At 36.8% G+C, this 17578-nt stretch overlaps 2 protein-coding genes across 3 annotated transcripts in view; one reads left to right on the forward strand and one right to left on the reverse strand.

Annotated features, from left to right (window-relative positions):
• Window positions 1-866: 866 nt before the first annotated feature.
• maea (macrophage erythroblast attacher, E3 ubiquitin ligase) lies at window positions 867-13027 on the reverse strand. Its single transcript, XM_039675297.2, has 9 exons — window positions 12876-13027; window positions 8249-8431; window positions 7951-8154; window positions 6694-6816; window positions 6430-6506; window positions 6217-6325; window positions 5985-6118; window positions 5585-5780; window positions 867-3118 (listed from the first exon to the last, which is right to left on the reverse strand). Exons 1-9 carry the CDS (start codon window positions 12942-12944, stop codon window positions 3023-3025), a joined length of 1191 nt encoding a protein of 396 aa, XP_039531231.1. The 5' UTR covers window positions 12945-13027; the 3' UTR covers window positions 867-3022.
• A 2952-nt stretch (window positions 13028-15979) lies between these two features.
• ctbp1 (C-terminal binding protein 1) overlaps window positions 15980-17578 on the forward strand; it is a 34023-nt gene continuing 32424 nt past the window's right edge. The window contains exon 1 of one of the 2 annotated variants that reach the window (XM_089134762.1): window positions 15980-16012. In XM_089134762.1, the coding sequence (XP_088990888.1) occupies window positions 16006-16012 (7 nt within the window). In that variant the 5' untranslated portion in view covers window positions 15980-16005. Of the gene's footprint in view, window positions 16013-16100; window positions 16232-17578 lie in introns of those variants that run through there. The other variant, XM_089134763.1, reaches the window with a different exon arrangement.

Genomic DNA, 17578 nt, shown 5'->3' on the forward strand with positions numbered 1-17578 from the left:
TGCCTATATTATCGCAAGCAAGCTCAATAAGTAGTTTAACAGTCTTTGTTTAAATATATAACTAACTAAATTTATGAGGGACATATAAAATGGGAACTCAATTCCTCAAGAATGACTTGAATGGCTGTTCCAGTTTGCCAGTAATACCCTAATACCCTGTCCCAGTTTAACAATATGCTATTCGCAAACTGGGACAGTGCCAAAATCGCATAAAAAACCCCAAGAAGATTAATATGAATGTGATATTTAGAAATTCTGATTCTCCATTACATCCCATAACAAAATATATAACAATTACAAATGATTCATGATTTTTTTTTTCATTTTTATAACCTTAACAAGTCATTTTACCATATATATATATATATATATATATATATATATATATATATATATATATATATATATACAGTATATATATATATATATATATATATATATATATATATACATGTCTTTATGTTAGAGCCATTCTTTACAGGATTGGTACAAACTGTTCTGTTAGTGTTAATCATGACTACTTTTGTCATCTATGAAAATGATCTAAATTACTCTCTGGATTTGTAAGTGCATTTATGTATGTAATTAAGGGTATTTATGGACAGCCATCTGGTGTGCCAACAAATGAAAGTAAAAAAAAAAAAAAAAAAAAAAAAATTTGCATATTTTTCTTCTTCTTCGTAAAAAAGATCAGACTAATTATGACAACATGTTCCCTATTTATATATATATATATATTTTTTCTTTTTACTGTATTTCTAGTACAATTTCTTATATGTGAAAAATAATATCTGTACTCTTTGACCTTATTGCGAACCTTCGTTTTCCCCAATTTTGAGTTCAACCTAGTTTAGACAATGACAATATATAATCAAATCAATCTTTATTGGCAATTCGACACGAACAACCCATCTACCCTACCAAAATACACATGCATGCGCAGTTTCTAAACAAGTCTTTCCACAATTACAGTTAAACACATACTTGGAGAGTTATTTCCAATAGGAAGGGATGTTGGTGCACATTAAAGTGAAACTAACACCAGAGGGCCTTTCATTGACAGCCCCCCCTCCATTGGTTACCTGCTGTTGATCCTGTGAAACCTGAGACTTTCTGGGGTTGCGTGCATGGGGAACATCATCAAAACCTTCATTTACCAATATCCTGCTTTGCAAATTGTGCTCAAAAAGACTGTATATACATACATTACAATGAATTTGGAAATTCTAATCTAAGACAAATGTAAAACTAGCCTACATATTTGAAAAGATCCATATTAATTAGTTTCGCAGCAGAAGAAACCTCACATAAGAACTTCACATCACAAAATGAGGGTATTATTCAAGGATGGCCCCAAAAACTTCTGTCTATGTAATAAACTGTGCAAGATTTGGATCTACCCTGAAAAAAAAGAAAAAAAAAATCCTTTAGTTCAAAAATCGGCACTAAATTCAGCATGAAGTTAAAGGAGTAGTTCACTTAAAAAAAAAAAAAACTTTTGCTTATAATTTACTCACCCCCATGTCATCCAAGATATCCATGTCACTCTTTCTTCAGTCGAAAAGAAATTAAGATTTTTGATGAAAACATTCCAGGATTTTCTCCATATAATGCACTTTACTGGGAACCAAACGGTTCAAGGTCCAAAAGACAGTTTCAGTGCAGCTTCAAAGGGCTTTAAACGACACCAGATGATGAATAAGGGTCTTATTGAGCGAAAAGATCGCTCATTTAAAAAAGAAATACAAAAGTTTAAGTTTTATAACCACAAATGCTCGCCTTGCTCTGTTCTGTGATGCACGTTCGTGACTCTCCAATTCGAACTTGATCAAAATGAATGAAAATTGGTTCATTCAAAGAACGAAATGAACGAATTGACTCGGAAAAAGATTTGTTCATTTTGATGAACGACTTCAAACAGGAGAGTCACGAATTTGAGCTTGTAAAACTTAAACTTTGTTATTTATTTATTAAATGAGCGATCGTTTCGCTTGATAAAACCCTTATTCATCGTCTGGAATCGTTTAAAGCCCTTTGAACAGTTTGCACTGAAACTGTCTTTTGGACCTTGAACCGTTTGGTTCCCATTGAAGTCCATTATATGGAGAAAATCCTGGAATGTTTTCATCAAAACCTTAATTTCTTTTCGACTGAAGAAAGAAAGACATGGATATCTTGGATGACATGGGGGTGAGTAAATTATCAGCAAAAGTTTTTTTTAAAGTGAACAACTCCTTTAACATTAGTTAATAATAAAAACCAAAAACACTCCTCCAAATGTAAGCATTTCCATAAGAATTCAATCTTGCAGATTTATTTGATGAATGATAGATAAGTCCATACAGTATGTACTGTATAAACTAATGTGATTCTTTAACAAAAGCCTGACACCAAAGAACACTGTTGTGTTTTTTTAGTCTGTACATCAGAGCAGAGCAGTATTGCTATAAATGCTACAGCTTTTTTAACGTTACCTCATTAACTGAGGATATCAGTCAAAATATAATATTAACATAAATGCATGTCACAGATTTCACAGGTGCAAAAGCAAGGCATCAGAGTGTTCCCTACAACTACCTATTCACAATCTATCTAAAAATAATGACCTAAATGGGTGCCCTTGTTCAAAAAACAAATGAATTATTCATTTTGTTAACACACTACAAGGCAGAAGCTCCTTTGAGATAAATTGAAATGGAGTTGTGTTGGAGTTTGTTTTACGCTATTGAAAAGTTAAATAAATGCCAGACTATGAACCAGTTTAAAAACACCATACACAAAAAAAAAATCCCTCATCACACAAGTCTGTTTCTCGCAGAACAACTCCATTGTGATTCGGAACAATCAGTTCAGAAAAGGTCTTGTAGGCCGGTTGAGGACAAGGGCATATTGTCAATGAATTTCATTGCATGGAATAAGGGCCACAGGATTGACACCCTTGGACAAATGACGTCAACATGAGATTCACCCAGCCTACGATGGCTCCGAGAAGTAACGTTCCAGAGGTTTAGTGGCGCTCGCATCACATAATATAAACCTTCTCGGCCTGGGAAAAGTTGAACACCTCTTTGGTCCTGGGGCATACCACCTTGTCATCTTGACGAATGGACAAGAGAGACTGAAAACCAGAGGCAAGGAAATGTTAAATCACTATATAATACACAGCATTGCTAACAGCATAATATTGGGCTGCACAATTTGGGGAAATAAAATCAAATTGTGAAAAAAAAAAAAAAAAATATATATATATATATATATATATATATATATATATCCAGGTGCTTGTTTGTAGGGGTGCACAATTATATATATTTTATATATATATAATTATATATATTATAAGTAATTATATATATGTTGTTGTTTTTTAACAATACAATAGCAAAACTACTAAACTAATATTTATGGTCTTAGCAAAATAACAGCTCTCGACAACAATTTCCTCAGACACAGATAAGCACAACCGGCGCTGCGTCATAGAATGTCTCTGAATAGGTTCTCGCCCACTTTTGGGGGAAAACAAACTAGACTCCCCATAGACTTCAATACAAAATAACAGCAAAAACCAACGTCTGTACACAGCCGACAGGCGTAAATAACTTAAGAAATCACTTATATAAAACATAGAGCCACAGAGCGTGAAAGAGACATACACACAAATTTAATTTGGCCAATTTAAAAACATGTCCCTTTATTCTCCCAGCATCAAATTGGTGCAACAACCCCACCCAGTGGCCAGAGGTGTCTTACCCGGACATTTTATTGTACCTTATCGAGTCACCAGGTAAGCCCCTGAATGATTTTATTTCGTTTTTTAAAGTAAAAAAAAAACTTAATGTATATATTATGAATTTATGATGATGATGGCAGGTAGCCTGGGCTTGTTGATTACGGGCATAAAAAATGTATCTTTCAGGCTCTATGGCAGGCAGGGTGGACTTATAATTACTTGACATGTTTTATACAAGTGATTTCTTAAGTTATTTACGCCTGTCGGCTGTGTACGGACGTTGGTTTTTGCCGTTATTTTGTATTTAAGTCTATAGGGAGTCTAGTTTGTTTCCCCCAAAAGGGGGCGGGGACAAAATTGATAGTTAAGTTCCCGGATGTGCCGGTTGTGCGTATGCTCGTTGCTGCTAGAAATAATGCTGCCCACAGGTAAAAATGCTTTAATTTCTTAAATTCCGCTGCTATTATGTTTTTAAAGAGGAAAATGACAACAACATGGTTTTACAGTGCAAACTGTGCCTTGTTAGTATGTAGTGTGTATTACTGCTTAAAAATTCAGTGGTTTGTATGATTGCAGTTGTAAGTTTTCTAGCGATGCTGAAATCTGAAGAAATTAGGAATCGTTTTTTTTAGTACCTAAAATGTTCTTTCATAATCTCTTCTCTGTCTCACTTAAGGAGATGAACTCCCACTGCCAACGGCCCAAGTTCAGTCAGGCAAATTAAGAAAGATCACAGCTTTAGTCAACATGTAGGCCTATTTTAAAATAAACTAATATGTAGATTGTGTAGAATTTTTAAATGTTTTTTTTTATTATTATTTCCTTGTTGCCTAGTTATTTCAAAATAAAACAAAAAATCTGTAATACCACACTGTTGCCAATAGATGTCTGTATAGCCCTTTAAATAAATATATATTCAGGGCTGTGAAATTAATAAATAAAAGTTAGTTTTTTTTGGGGTTTTTTTTTTAAATAATATCTGTCCTTGAAGTAATCCAAAAGTAATCAGTTACATTACTTTCCTATTGTGGTACTTGGATTACGTTACTGAATACTTTTTTATCAAGTAATTTGTAACTAACGGAAAACATTTTTAACCATAAGTAACCATCCCAAGCCTGGTTGTATTCCCAAATGCCAACATGACATAATGACTTTTGCGTAAACTTGACTTGAAAGTGGCATGTTATACACATTTTGAGCTATCCGCGTGTATGTCTACGGCGTTAAATGTCCGAGTGATTCCGCGTGTAATGTACACGCCGTTAAATGTCTGAGCGAAACGAAGCAAAAAGTAGATCTACATATGGGAGCGATATTTTTTTCCTAGGATGGTAGGGGAAGACTCATAAATGTTTTTAACCCCAGTGACGGGTAGGTTTAAGGATGGGGTTGCGGTAGGTCATATATTTATATATACAGTAATAACGTTAAGTCAACGGCGTTCATAAACACGCTGAAAAGCGATTATGCGTGTTGATAGCACGCCAAAACTGGAAATACGAATTGCCGTGTCATACATACGCAATTTCATGAGATCAGTCTGCAAATGCATAAATGTCAATGCTTAAATATTTTAAGTAATCCAAACTCAGAGCAGATGCAGAGACGAATTTCGTGCAGAGCAGCGTTTACTGTGAACCAATCCGGCCTGAGATGCTGGAACCACCGGCGGAAGAACGCAGTGCCGCGCTTTACTTTGAAACACGCAGTTCAAAGTTGCCTTTGAAATGTGATAATCGCGTTTTAAATATAACGGTTTAATTTGGAGTCATTGTGCAGCCCTGGCATTGAACAATTACAGCATATAAACACTGAATATGAAAATGACACAAAACTAGCTTCAAAACTCACATTGTATCCATAAACATAGCCATTAGGCAGCATCATGGGTGGGTTGTTCTCATTCATGACTTCGCCAGAGATTTTGCACACCAGCCTTGAGTTTGCACAGTGTGCCATGGGAAGAGGTTGAGCCAATTTGTTCAGCGACTTACTGCAGACAGGGCAGTCGGGGTTTTTGGAAGTGCCATCCTCTTTATAACACTGCCTGTAAACTTGGAATTAAGGTCAACAACTATTCAGTTGGACTAATAAACCAACAGAGTACCATTTTCAGTCACTTAAAAACAATGACCTTTCTCTTGTCATAGCCAAAAATACTGTTAAAATCGACTTTTTTTACTCAGAATCAGTTGAATAAATGACCTGCTGGAAACCCTAAGGATGATGAACGTTACTGCAGAGAGGATACGGGGTTTTGATGGCGGACAGCCCTGCCTGCAGGGTAATGGTAAACACAGAGTTGTTCCCCAGCTGGTGTAATCTGTAGTTGTCATATCTGAATTGCTGGATCAGCATTTTCCAGCGAGCCGGATCCAAAAGATCCTGGGAGGAAAGAAAAAAAAAAAACGCTGCAGACCATTGAACTTCAAATGAACCATCAGAACAGTTCCAGATAATAGATGTGCAGAAATATCATTTACCTTATACGGTGAGATGTGCGTATCTGAGGGAAACGCCAGCATGCCCATCACTTGCCGTACCTCATCCAACTGCCCTCCTTCTGCTTGGCTGAAGTGTTTGCGTGCATGTCTAAAATGAGAATGCTTATAATCTATATTCATGTTTAACAATAAATGACAGTTATTCAGTTAAAATGGCAGTCTAGCCATGAACTCCAAGGATTTGTCTCATACCTTACTGCATCCATTCGTTTGTTTTGTCGAATGAGTTCAATAAATTCCTGGATCCTTAAACTGAACTCCAAACAGCTCTGGGAACGAGAACATATTTCAATAAAACGGAATAAACTTTACCTTTCAAATTGCATTGCCTTTAGGCAACGTGTCAAAACATCTCTGAAATGAAAACTTGAGACTGCAAGGAATACAACCACAAAACACACTGTGGCTCAAAACGCAAGAAGATGTTTGAATACAGAAACAAACTCAGCGTCTTACCTTCATTTTCCGTAAGCGAGACTTGTTGTCGTGGCACCAAGCCAGGCAGGTAGCCGTTTCCTGACGTTCAAGAGACTCTTCAACCTCTTTTGCAGTAAGAAACATTTCTATGTTCACCAAATCCTACAAAGACAAAACACAGCCAATATGAGAACCAGCTCAAAACTCTTATGGTGCGTTCACACCGGACGCGAATAGCGCGTCAGGCGCGAATGATTTCAATGTTAAGTCAATGCAAATACGAGTTACGTGCGTAAAAAATTCCTGCGGCGCGAATGAGACGTGGAAGCACGAATACGCCTCGTTCGCGCGAATTGAGCGTCTGGCACGTTAAGCGCGAATGATTTAGTTAGTGCCATTTGTGCATTCACGCGTTTGACGCGAATTTGCGTCTGCCGCCCGAGTTGAAAAATCTGAACTTTGGCGTGAATTCGCGCCGCATTAACCAATCAGGAGCCTAGCTGCTTGCTCATGTGGTAAAGAATCTGGATGCTTCAATAAATTATTTTGTAATATGACTAAATGCATGGTGGGATTCTGTTATGCACATCAAAGCAAATATTTTATCACTTAAAACATTATTTCTATATACGAGACATGTTTATTTTGTATTGAATGTTATTCATTCAATATCTAGATTATATGAAATCGTATTGTGATGTAAAGACAATCAACATATGTGCATAAGTTTGTGTCTGGACGTGAGAGAAAAAAAAAATCACAGGACAGGTTAATAACTTTTGGAAGCTGGCTCTTTTTATCATCAAAACAAAAATAAATGACAGCTAGATTAGGTGGATGAGGGCGAGGGTGATACTCGCTTTGATGCGGTACAACAGGTCATCAAACTGGGCGCGGGACAGGCGGAAGTACCGCTGATAGCGGCCGTCATCCAACGCAGCTCCTGGAGCGAGCAAATGGTGAAACTCGCCAAACGGTTCGCCTCAGAAGGGTCCGGAGGACACAAATATACGGCGACGATGATCCCAACGCCGCTGTTCTGCTCTCCAGAGTAAATACAGAGCGATGAATGGTCGGTCGACATTAAAATAATGGCCGCCAACGGATTTCGATTCTGACGCACGTAAATTTCGCTTCAAACTTTTGTTTTTACGCGCGCCAGTTTCACTCTTGACACACAAATTGACACAAAGTGGTCAAGCGTCAAACTAAACGCGTCAGGCGCGAATTTGACACGCTATTCGCATCCGGTGTGAACACAGCATTACACGATGCACAGGAACAGTGGAGACGCACCTCAATCCCACTTTGTCTTGCTAGCTTGACTGCAGTGTTGTAATAGCCACATCGTAGTAAGTGTTCCACCATCATGCGGTCCATGCGCTTCTTCTTCCAAACGTTGGCGCTGGCCGGCTGGTCGCTGCTATGTTCCTTCAGGTGCTCTATGCGTCGCTTGCATAACTTAGCGCTCTCGTCTTCTGCTTGGATAGACTCAGCCGCCTATCAGATAAGAAACCCTTTCACTCTTTATAGTGTGAACGGAACAAATGCAGTAAAACTGAACTAACTCAACATGATGCATTAGTTAGTATACCTTTCTCTTGAGGGCGCTGAGCTTCTCAACCACCCCATCCAGGAGAGAGACTACGGTATCCACCACTGGAAAGTTACTGAGTGTTTTCTCCAGCTCTGCAACCACCATCGTCACGTGACTGGTCTCCCGGTCTATGTTCTTTTGAGCTGCTCGGAAGCGCTTGTTCAAGGTTTCATAAGGAACCTGTTGAGGTAAATAAACAACAGAATTTCATAAGTAGGCACAATTTCAGCTAGCTACAACAACATCTTTGTATGTTACTTGCTTGGTAAAACTCTCTCTCTCAAATCACTAAAGGTTTAGTTCACCCGATAAACTACATTCTAGTCATCATTTATATCCTGTGATTTAAGCATGGAAATGTCCAGTGGATCCTTAGTAAGCAAATATTCTTGAACCGTAAGTTTCAGCATTAGATAAATAAGTAGAAAGTAGGTCTATTCGAGAGAAAGGTCATAAAGATGGACATGATCATTGGTCCAGAATGAACAGCTCTGGAGGAGGCAGAGATGCATAAAATTTCAACCTTATCTCGAAGGATCCGCCAGTTTATTTTGATCAGGCCATCTGTCACCTTAAAACCAGGGCAGATAAGCAGTATCAACATTTGCAGTGCTCTATTCACGTATGATTTAGAGTAGAAAAACTCCCTACATCAGTCAATGCTATTATTGAAGCTATAACCTTTGTTGGATTACAATGCGCAACCTAATTTTAGGCAGTGAGAAGTGAAAGGTCCTCAATGCAAGCCAGAATGCAAACTACTGAAAAAAAGCAAATCAGCACACAACTAGGTCCAGAAAAACTAAATTACACAGAATCAAATAGGCTATTTCTTTTCAATAAACAATTTTAAGATATGGATTCATTTCATTATCAATCATGCATGCCTATAACTTAAACCCATAATTAAAGGTCCACTGAAGTGCATTGAAATGCCTATAGTGCAATCTAGAGAGTATTTGATTGGACAGAAAATCTGATGAAAAGCTAAAGCTGAAGTGCAGAGTGATGTCATCAAAATCATTTTTTCGTATTGAGTGCCAAAGTTACGACGTCACTTTGTAGGCCAAAACGCAGAAGTGAGTTAGCATTTTAGCATTAGCGAGTTAGCAACACTTCCGGTTCTCCCGCTCTAAAGTCTATGGGCTTTTTGAATGGGTTTTTGCTAAATCGCCTGAAATAAGGTCTGTGGTGAACAAAGCCTCTAAATATTTTCACGTTTAGTTCTATGACATAAAAACACACCAGTTATAACCTGCTTGTGGTTTTTTAAACTTTATTGTGTCTGCTTGTGTTTTTAAAAACTTTGATTGGCTTCAAAATGTATACATTTTGGATTAACTACGTAGACAAAACGTAAGCGTCACAACTCTTTGTTAAACACAGATTTTATTTTGTGCGAAATTGTCTAATTTCGCACAAAAGTTGTCCAACAAAATGACGTTATCACTTCGGCACTCTATTGGGGGAAGTGAGAGACTACATTTTGAATGGTTGAGGGCTTGAGGCCTCAAGTGAATTGTGTCATTGTTTTGGAGACGCACTAACTTATAGATAACAGACTAGCATGTTTATACCTTCCATTTTGATTTCATGGGGACTTTAAAACCTTATATTACAACTGCCACAAACACAAGTGAAGTAGAAAGCTACTTAGATAATAAATAATAGCATTCAAATACTTTGCGAATATAAAAACAGTTGGATTTGTGCCAAATGAGAGAGGGAGGCTACATGACTGACGCTGGATTTAGTTTAAAGGGGTGGTCCAGAATTTTGAACATCGGGCCTCATTTCCAAGTGAGCCTTAGTGTTATTTATTTGTAACTTATATGTTATTTATTTGTAACTTTTAGCATGCCATTAAAAACAGTTTTACCCACTCCACAGTACACCAAAAGCAAATCAATTATAACGACAGACCATCAATGTAAGATGTAAATGTCTGTTGAGAGAATCGCAAAGTTTTCACAAATTTCCTTTTGAAGATCCAGAAAGGATTCAACTTTGGATTATTTCTGCGGGCTTGGACAAGGAGACACCGGCAGAGACTCTAAAAAAATTTAGGATTTGCAGTGACCATTTTAGACCAGACGACTTTAAAGAACCATTTAGTCGAATCGATCACAGGTTTATGACAAGGAATGCAGTTCCAGCTGTCTTACCAGATGCACCAACAGATGTACAGTTAATATATTTAGGCTACTCTAGCTAGCACTTTCATAACTGATAGATCGACACTGACAACGTTAGTGGAGAATACGTAACGTTCAATGCATTGTGTAGAGTGACAATAATAGTGTAACTAAGAGTATAGTTATTTTTTGAATTGGTCAAACAGTATGTCAAACATAGTAGTCGTATTGTCTTTACAATCCACTAAAGTTGTTTATTTGTTTTTATGTTGTGTGTAGCAATACATTATATTTATATTAGGGCTGGGCAACCAATCCAAAATAAAAGTTTGTGTTTACATAATATATGTGTGTACTTTGTATAATTATTTTGTATATACAAATTCACACAGGTGCATGTATATATTTATAAATATATATACAGTATATTCATGCAAATATTTCTCAAATATATACATGTGTGTGTATCTATATATATGCAAAATAATTATACACAGTACACACTACCTACACATATTGTGTAAACACAAACGTTTATTTTGGATGTGATTAATCGTGATTAATCGTTGATTCGTTGGCCAACCCTAATATATATATATATATGTTATTGTTGTTGTTATCTACAAAGGAAATAAAGGAGATGTGCACTGTACCAGTCCTTGTATTACATATCACAAATTACACTCTGTTTCTGTAGTGATGAATGTCAGCAGCAGGTAAATAAACTTGTGTGATTGTCGTGTGGACCGGCTCTCTCGGTTGCCTAATATGCCTAGGTAACTTCATATCGCTCCGCCGCTGTAGACCGTGCTAATAAATATAGGTAAAACAATATAACTATTGCAATGCGATGAAAGAGTAGTTTGATTTCTAACATTATTATCTCAACAGACACTTGCATCAATAGTCTGGCGTTATAATTGATTTGCTTTTGGTGTACTGTGGAGTGGGTAAAACTGTTTTTAATGGCATTTTAAAAGTCACCGTTGACTCGCGCTCTCCTAGCACCGGCGAACTATGCAACTGGGACGACTAATGAATTTTTTTTTAACTGTCTCCACTGATAAATAACACTAAGGCTCACTTGGAAATGAGGCCCGATATCCAAAATTCCAAACCACCCCTTCAAGTTTCGCTTGAATGATACATTAATCGTCTCATGTTAATCAACAATTTTAAGATATTTATTTCTTTATCAAACAATATAAGATAAACTACTGTTCAATTATGCCTATAACTTAATCTCATAATTAAAACCTTACATTACTGTCAAAAAGATACATGTATCCATCTAGAGCTCTATTCTGTTACATAATTTGCTTGTTTAAATATGTGTTCATTTTAATGATCTCTGAGGTATCAGTGCCTTACAAAAATAGCTAGTTCATTCATTCTTCAACCAATGTGTCTTTAGATTTTGCACACACACAAAAAACAGTGACTAGTTTACATGGTTAGATCATGATGCAATGATTAAGAAGGTACTGGAAATCATTCTCAATGCTGCAAGACAAGCTCAGATGCAATATGCCCTTGACACAGCAGTGAAGACCATAATATATTATTGACATTCAGTGTGCATACATAAACAGGCGTCATTTTACAGGAGATCAACCAACTAAATCACGTTACAAAGCATTCAGCTCATCATTAAACAATAAAAGGAATCGATTAACGCAAGGATTCAGACAAATCGACGCTATAAATCGGGAAAACCCTGTGACGCAGAGAACAAAGGTGCTGTATGCCAACTATTAAATAATAAGCCCCTCATCGAGAATCAACAATACATGAGCTATAACCTGTTAAGATCTGCTACTGATCCACGCAACACGATGCAATATGATCCCAATATGGTGCATAACTCGTTTGCATACCGAGCTCTGTTCACCATTGGCATGTGTCTATTCCTCCAGCATTTAACGTTATCCAGAGACACGACTATCATGCAGTGTCTAGATCATATTTTTAGACGGCAGCGTTCAAAACTAAATTATCTCATCAGTACGTTAACGTTACTCGATTATAAAATAGCTCACGTTAAACAACCGAGTCGTGTCACTATCCACCTCGCGAATGGTTCTCGTCAATCTGCATTGGTTGCACTAGTGGACAAACCTGTGATGGGATAATAACGTTACAGCGCCTGTCTAATAACACAATACTGTCGGAACGCAAAAGTGTCGCGGATCAGCGATGACATAACTCGACTTATTGCTCTCCTTTATAGATCCATCGGGTTGTAACTGAACACAGCCGATGTCACAGCTCGACTGTTTGCAATCACTCCGGTGAGATGTGTTTGTGTGACACTTATTTTGCTAAGTTGCCTAGCCCGAGAGCTAACCAGTTAACTGTCTAAATGCAGCCACATACTTTCATCTGGTCGATCATTTCCGTTTTGATGATCAATTTTGAAGGTCATATAGCGCTAAAGAGAATCTGTTCAGTTGCACGATTAGAGTATTAAGAGGAAAGGCTTGACAGACCTTTAAAGTTGGATATTCTTGCACCTTTAGGGCCATAGAGAGTTGAGCTGCTGTCTCCTGCACCGCCATCTTGCTTTGGGGAAACTGTGGAGCATTTGTTCGTCTTCTTCTCGGCGTTGGTCTTAACGGCGGCAATGAAGCTAGACTGGACATTACTGCCTCCTAGTGTAGCGGTGCATAGATGTGTCCTCAAGGGTTAGTATTTCATCCAAACAATGATATAATCGAATGATCCAATCGTTATGGGGCCGTTCACACAGAACGCGGTTTTCCCATTCCAATATGCTACTTTTCCGTTATTTTACTCTTTAAACACGAGCTAGACGGACGTGTTTGACAGCTGCGCTTGCGGCAGTGACATCAGTGTTTTTTAAATGGAAGGCTATCGAGATATGCCCTTCCAGTCCAGTCTTTATGAGGCTTTTAGTCTAGTGTCCTCTACAGCAATTAATATTCAAATAAAATATATATTTGAATGTTTTAAAGCTGCACTCTGCAGTTTTTCCTCTTTGTTGCCATCTCTGTTTGAAATCTGCAATTGCAGTCATTCGTGGAATTATCAACTTTACGTCGGTTATGCCTCGGCATGGCACAGTGCGAGTGAATCCAATGTTTTGAGGAGAATGTGCGGCTGAGTCACTGCGCCGTTGTGGATGTCATTCAGAATCACAGATTTTACTTTTTGGAAATATGACCAGCTGTATGATAAAAACGTTTTTTTTTGTTTGTTTGTTTGTTTGTTTGTTTGTTTTGAGAATTTTTAACCCAAAAAGGTTATGGAATACAGCTTTAAATATTGGTGTGAGAACAAACATCAAGCACCTCATTGATAAAATCATCATAAAATCAAAATTGACTAGTATTTATTATAAATGATTTATCCATGCACATTTTATTTTATTTTTTAATTTGTGTACCCTCATTAAAAAAATAACGTTCATTTCATCCCTCTTGTAACTGTGTTTACTGCCATGAGGACGGGACAACAACCTGTCACTCACATGACATCTTACAAAAGCAAACCACAACAATCCAATCAATTCCTCATGGACAAAAGCAAGTCTTGCTTGCCGTTTTTTCTTGTTTAAGAGGCCGTTTCACTAGGATTTACCTCACAATGAAAACACTATTGAAAATTTCCATTTCATGTCGACCTGAATAAAACCGAGGACAAAACTTGTCACATAATAACGTTTTCTGCCATAGAAAATATAAGCATGGAGAACTATAGGTCTTAAATACTTTATTATATATGAAGTATGGAGTTATGGTCTGAGAACAGCTGAGTTTAAGGGAGCACATCCATAGATATCCATAATAAAGGCTAGATGTCTCATCCGTGCTGCTGGCCAATGGAGGTCGACGTCCGCACCTTGTGGCCATCTTGTCACAGGCAGCTCGCTTTTTAACGGTTTAGTTGGTTGTTAACGTCAGAGATGTAGTTATGAACACTGCATCATTATGAATAATACGTGTATAAGTAAATAATCAGAATTAGCCACGTTAATAATGTTCATAAGAAACCAAACGTCAAGATTTTAATGAGAAAAAGAGTCTTTGTATTGGTGCTGATCACTCATCATACATCAGGTGCTCGCCAGAAAGCTTGCCTGTGACAAGATGGCCGCCGGTGATGATGATGATAGAGACTCCGCCATAAGACATTTAGCCTTTATTATGGATATCTCTGGGTACATCTATTTAAGCCGTATATTACATTTTCTCTTGAGGGTACAACCTTTAATTTTTTATTCGCCACCAGAGGTCGCATTTTCAAAACAATAACAAAGACGAAGCTTGATGACTTTATGAAGGACAGTGGAACGATGGGAGATGTCGTTTTCACCATGCAGAGATGTATGGAAATTCACAAATCATATAGATTATATATATATATATATATATATATATATATATATATATATATATATATCAGCTAATAAATTCATTTTTGTATATCTGAATCACACTATATCAAGTCATCGTAATGAATTATCTGCAAGGAACGTGAAATGTAATGCCTTAGCCTGTTACTGATATGTGACTATTTGTCAAATTATTTGGTGGTTTAATGCTGCACAGTTTTAAACGTTTAAAACAATCACACTAAAAGTAGCAACATTTGAACAAACCCACTGCATTTGCAAGCAATGGCTAAATATTTTTGTGCAACATATAGGCTGTATTTAATTGTACTGCCATAGACTTGGTCACCAGACTTGATAAAAAGTATTACTGAAGTATGTGTACAATAAATAATATAAAGATTTGCTAACCTTTCAATTAAAACACTCCATGCGAGAATGGAGTCTCTGTGGACAGATCAAGTCCAAGTTTTTTACGAAGCTCTCTCCAATCTCGAAAACCCCACGCCGATATTTGTTTTATTTCTCTGTTTTTGTCCCAAACCTGCTTGCCTCAGTTGATCTACGTTTAAGTTTTTATTTTCTGTACTCGCAATGAATAATCGTGAACCATAATTCTTTACGTAGCGGCCCATTGAAACGGCCACTAATGACATTTCTATATGGTTTCTACAAGCGGAAACCGATGATAGCGCAGATTTTACGTAACTGAAATGGGTTGAGCCATTATTTAAAACTGACTAAGACCAATCAGGGATGATAGCTCCTAAATGGTATATGGTGGGGTCCGGATAAGAGGAAAGTACCCAAAAATCTTACATATTGTACCTTTAAGTGTAGGCTACCTCTTTATACTTAATTATTTCAAAATGGAAATGTTGCTATTTTAACTAATGGTAGGAAAAGTTGTGGGTCGTGCATTGTTTATTGTCTCAGTAATCGTCTATTCAGTTAGACCCACTATTTTATTGAAAAAAAGAAAACAAAAGTAGTTCCTTCCTCACCCTTCACCTCCTCCACTCTCACTTTCACCCCACATCGCGCTCACATTTCTCTTTCCTGCACGAGCATGCGAGTGTGAACCCTCCCCCACCCCTTCGGTGTCCGCTTGAGCAATGAGTCTCGATATGATTGGTTTTCGTCCATGCGCATCTTCCACTGATTGGCTGACTCACCTGTCACACAGCGCTGATTGGTCACATTTTCGTATCATGTTTTACCCGAATCCCGGGCACATTCAGGGACTTTAGCCTTCAAAGCGGGTGATGCAAGGTTTGTGATTGTTTTGGTTTTCTCTTTGAGCTATCTTGGGTGGGTGTGCTTGTCAAACCGCGCTGATAGAGCCATGTTTTTATTTGCTCTTTTTATTTCTGTCAGGCAGATGAACACGGCTGTGGACCGGCTATTATGGTGCTTTCTTAGCTAACACACTTGACTTGGATTTAAGGGCACTTAGTTGTCAACACTGTGGCAGAGTTCGGGTTACTTTGAGTAAGTGTTTAACGTTACTTGATATTTTAAATTAGTCATTATTCTCTTTAAACAGCGGCAACAAGTGAGATACTGAAGCTGGAATTAGGACGTGCGACGTGGTAAATAAAACCCCAACAATATCTATAAAACTTTAAGGGTTTCATAAGGGATTTAGTGTTGGAGATGTACAAAAATGCAGGAATCCATATGTATGATATTTGATCCATGCAATTGAATATATCTATTATAACAATATAAATGATTGAAGGTCCCATAGATGGCACATATCGCTTTTTATTTTTGTCATTTCATTTTAATATAAACATTTGTGAGATTAGTCTGTCAAAATGGAGTTTAATTGATCTAATGTTGTGTCTCTGGAAAATAGGGATTATGACATTGTATTATGTTGAATATAACATCTATCTATAAGATTTTTACAGTAAAAATTCTAGTTTTTATTTTAAGTAAAAAGATAAAATTAGACCCTTGATGTATGACCCCACAGAATGGGCACAGAAGACATCATGTTACCAGTGTTATTATTTGAATAATTATTGTAATTAATAGGATTCATATTTAGTGTTCCCATGAATTAGTTGTAGGCTACTTTTCAGACATCATCGCTTTCATTAAAACGTATAGGTTAGCTGAGTGAAATCACAAAATTTGCATTCATTTTTCATAGTGTTCACATGGGCAATTAAATATGTAAATATTCATATGCCTATACAGAATAATTTTACCTTTCAGATTAATCTCTTTAACTGCGATTCTGCTTTTTCTGTCATTGGTTACTCAATTATTCAAAGAAATTGTCAAAATTCAATATTAAATAGAATAGAGTTGATTTAGTACTTTACATTATTGACACTTAAAGCTATATTCTGTAAAAGTGTAGGGGGGCAGTAGTGTCGTCTTTTACTATTTTATACATTTTGTTCTTCTATTACTACATTATCAAATGTTTTCTAATTATTTCCTATAATAACACATTGGCTGATATACATCATCATTCTGCAGATGCTAAACTTAAGTCAATATATACAAATCGTATTGGGCGGTGAATGTGCGTGACATTTAAATCCCTGAATGTCTAACTGCAGCTCATTCATCTTCATTATTAGTAATAGTTAGTTCCACCTTATTTTCATAAATTCAAATATTATTTTAATGAATATTGTTTGGTTCTGAAAAAATGCCTCAGTATTCAAAGGCTCTGTGTAGTTAACAAGTAGCTCAATTATCCTTTATAAAAAAATCAAGATTTTAAGTCAAAATGATATTTAAGCAATATATGTAAAAAAAGCATTGACTTTTCCTCCCATCTCACATTTTTTTTCCAACACCATGTCCTCTTTTGGT

The sequence above is a fragment of the Pimephales promelas genome, chromosome 9 (genome assembly GCF_988280905.1).
Source record: "Pimephales promelas chromosome 9, fPimPro1.hap1.1, whole genome shotgun sequence".
NCBI classification, from domain to species: Eukaryota; Metazoa; Chordata; class Actinopteri; order Cypriniformes; family Leuciscidae; genus Pimephales; species Pimephales promelas.